Here is a 3,228-nt window from a genome sequence, read left to right on the forward strand (position 1 = left end):
CTTCACGCTCCTCAGGAGATAAAATTTTACCAATTCGTATTTCCCGAATTAAGGTTTCATCACCTATATTTACGGTTTCAATTTCCTCTTCAAGTGGTTTAGCGCGGCGACTCTCCTCTTGTTGAATCATATGCTTGATTTCAAGGGGAGTTTCGTCGACTACCTCATTAGAGGGGGAGTCTTGATTATCATTATTAGTTACTTGATCAGGTTTAGAAGCAGAATCAGCAGAAGAGACAAGTACAGGAATATAAGCAAAAGAGTCTTTTATTTCATCAGAATCAATGATTACATCAGATGACTTGCCCACATCAGGCGTTACAGACTTTGAAACAGAATGAAAAAATAAGCCGACATCAGTATCGACGCGACGAGAAACATGTACAGCCAAAGAATCAATGAATACGCCCTCAGACTCGGACTCGACACCACCAAGGACAGACTCGTCATCCACTCCAAAGGTAGACCCGACCTCTACAGTACCTGCATCAAAAGAAAAGTTAGAAATGACAGACTCTGGGACAGACTCAGAAACTGACACAAATTTTGAAACAACTGACTCTTTTGAAGAGACTGGAGTATACTGAAGGACTACTTGGGGTATAACCTGTGAGGTCCAGTTATCCAGAGGTCCCTCGGCTGGGGTGATATAGTCCTCTGGGTTCAGAAAAGGTGCGTCTCTTCCAATCATAGCAATGACTGGTGCCTCAGTTTGAAACAAAGAATCTAGGAATTCTGGCTCAAAATTTTCAACCCAGTCTGAGTCTGGTTCCTCTGTCACTACTGCCTCTGCAATCTGCTTACTGTAAAATTCCGCTGGCAGCTCATCCGTAAAGAAAATCTCAAGACCCGGCAGCTTGGTCCCATTCTCATCATACCATGGCTCTGAGAAACCATAATAAGGGCAATCAGCTCCCTCTTTTCGGAATCTACCATTCATGACTTTGCTGAAAGGTCCCATTGGAAACTCTAAACCTTTGCGGCGACATTCCGCCCATTTAAACATGTAGGCTCTCATTTCCTGCACCTCCTTGCGAGTCGGCTTATATCCCAACCCAAACAACCCATCAGATGTTTTCAACTCGGGCCGCTCAGTCGGACCCTGCATATTCTTTCCCAAACCTGCCCCTGGGAGATACCCAAATCGGCGCATCATCTTGACTACCCGAGTATTAGTGCTAGAGAGAAACATAATTTCTTCACTCATAGCCTCTTTCATGGTGATAGCCGAAACTTCTACTGAAAATCCTGTCAGACTGATATCTCTTGTATTTTCAGTAACAAGCTCTTGAGATATTTGTCCGACTTCTGGCTCAGGATCTCCCTTGACTGTGATCACCCGATTGTTTCGAATGAACTTTAATTTTTGATGAAGCGTGGAAGGGATAACTCCAACCTTGTGCAGCCAAGGTCGACCAAGCAACAGACAAAAGGAAGTCTTGATATCTAACACCTGAAATTCAATGTCAAAGGTTTCTCCTCCAATGACAATCTCAGTAGCCAACGTTCCAATCACATCCCTTCGGGTACCATCATATGCTAGTATACCCTGCTCAGACGGAATAAAATCTTCAGGCCCAAACCCCAGAGTAGTGGCAGTGCTCAAGGGACACACGTTCAAAGCTGACCCATTGTCTACCAGTACTTCTGATACTTTCTTCTGATTGCAAAGCAGGGTAATCTTGAGAGGACGAGTATGATCCTTTCCTTCTGAAGGCAAGTCCTCATCTGAGAAAAATAAAGCTTTTGAAGCTTTGGTCATGGCTACCAAACCGACCAGCTCGTCAGGAGTGATCTCAACTGATACCTGGGACGAGTTCAATTCACGAAGTACACCCTGTCTGTGCTTCGGCGATGCCATCAGTAAACCCCAAATTGAAACATTAGCTTGGGTTTTCTTAAGCTGATTCAGTAGGTTATCTTCCTCTTCATCAAGTCTTTGTTTCTGCCTCTGACTGTCAACCCCTCTTGCAACTTCAGCGGGATTTTCAACTCTAAGCTCAGCTGGTTTGAAGACTCGTCCACCCCGTGTGACGTGGCGGAGTTCATCACACTGATCGTTCAATAACAACAAATCTTCATCATCTATCTTAAGGATGTATGGGGTTTGTATTTCTTCTTCCTCATCATCACTCACCCTTAAGACATACAGAGATTCGCTTTCTTTCTTTTCATCCTCGCACTGGAGAATATAGGATTGGTTTGATGGCCCAGCCACATCAGGGTCATTCCAGGATAAAACATAGGGTTTTTCAGATTCTGAACACTGATCTTCTTCTTCAAATTTCCAAACATAGGGTTCTTCGGATTCCACAGCACATATGAAGGAAGCCGGATCAATGACAGACTCCTCGGCGCAAATGACATTGACCGAGGATGGAGGCGGCATTGCATGCGTAGGAAGGGGGTTTCTAGTTACATTTGGTAACTGGATTGACAGTTCCTTCCTATCGATCATGTTCTGAATTTGGTGTTTCAAAGCTAAACACCTGTCAGTGATATGGCCAGTGTTGCGGTGATAATCACAGAACTGATCCTCTCTCCAGGATCTCGGCAACGGGTTGGGAGGAGGCTTAATGTCAGGCAGCTTGATCTTCTTGTCCTTTAATAGCTTCTTCAAAGCTACGGACAAAGAATACGGAAGGGGATCAAAATGACGAGGAGGCTTCTGCTCCATCGGCGGCCTTCTCACTTCAGTGACTACCCTGGGTGAGGGCCTGACATAATTGACATTATGTACTTCCTTTGGCGCCATCACAGGTCGCTTCCCTTCTCTGACATCAGACGGAATTCTTGATTTCAGGCCTTTAGCCAATGCATCTTCTATCTGAGTCCCAGTCTTAATGAGATGATTGAAATCGAGGAAATACTGAATAGCCATATGGTGATAATATTGTGGTGACAGATTTTTCACCACAATCTTGATTTGATCCTCATCTGACAGACGATGAGTCATCTGGGCGGCTTTCCTTCTCCATCTACGGATGAAGGAAGTGAAGGTTTCATTATGGCCCTGTTTCAAAGCCTTCAAATCTCTCTTAGTCACGTCGATTCCCTCCTCCATGGAGAACTGCTCGACGAACCTATTTGCAATATTCTCTAGAGTTCGGATCTCCTCTGACTTTAAGCTCAAGAACCACTTTTTAGCCACTCCGACCAAAGATCTGGGAAATAATAGAGCAACTTGCTCCGGAGATAGACCATGCTGTTGTAAAAGCGGAAGAACTG

The 3,228-nt window shown here is 44.6% G+C and overlaps 1 protein-coding gene across 1 annotated transcript; it reads right to left on the reverse strand.

The window, feature by feature from the left end:
- Nucleotides 1-474: 474 nt before the first annotated feature.
- Nucleotides 475-2,881, reverse strand: LOC143891332 (uncharacterized). The gene is made up of 4 exons (XM_077395926.1): nucleotides 1,950-2,881; nucleotides 1,283-1,841; nucleotides 701-1,102; nucleotides 475-483 (listed from the first exon to the last, which is right to left on the reverse strand). The coding sequence occupies exons 1-4, from the start codon at nucleotides 2,879-2,881 to the stop codon at nucleotides 475-477; spliced, it is 1,902 nt and encodes a 633-aa protein (XP_077252041.1).
- Nucleotides 2,882-3,228: the final 347 nt, after the last annotated feature.

The sequence above is a fragment of the Tasmannia lanceolata genome, unplaced genomic scaffold, assembly GCF_043159265.1.
Source record: "Tasmannia lanceolata isolate RefF3 unplaced genomic scaffold, GAP_Taslan_0.1 ptg000013l, whole genome shotgun sequence".
NCBI lineage: Eukaryota > Viridiplantae > Streptophyta > Magnoliopsida > Canellales > Winteraceae > Tasmannia > Tasmannia lanceolata.

Excerpts from the sequence above, each read along its gene's own strand:
- LOC143891332 (XM_077395926.1), bottom strand. The coding sequence starts at position 2,881 with ATGGCTATTCAGTATTTCCTCGATTTCAATCATCTCATTAAGACTGGG. Across the intron at positions 1,842-1,949 it reads AGAGGGGTTGACAGTCAGAG|ACAGGGTGTACTTCGTGAAT; the intron begins GCAGAAACAAAG and ends GCCGAAGCACAG. Across the intron at positions 1,103-1,282 it reads GACAAATATCTCAAGAGCTT|GGTCCGACTGAGCGGCCCGA; the intron begins GTTACTGAAAAT and ends AAGAATATGCAG.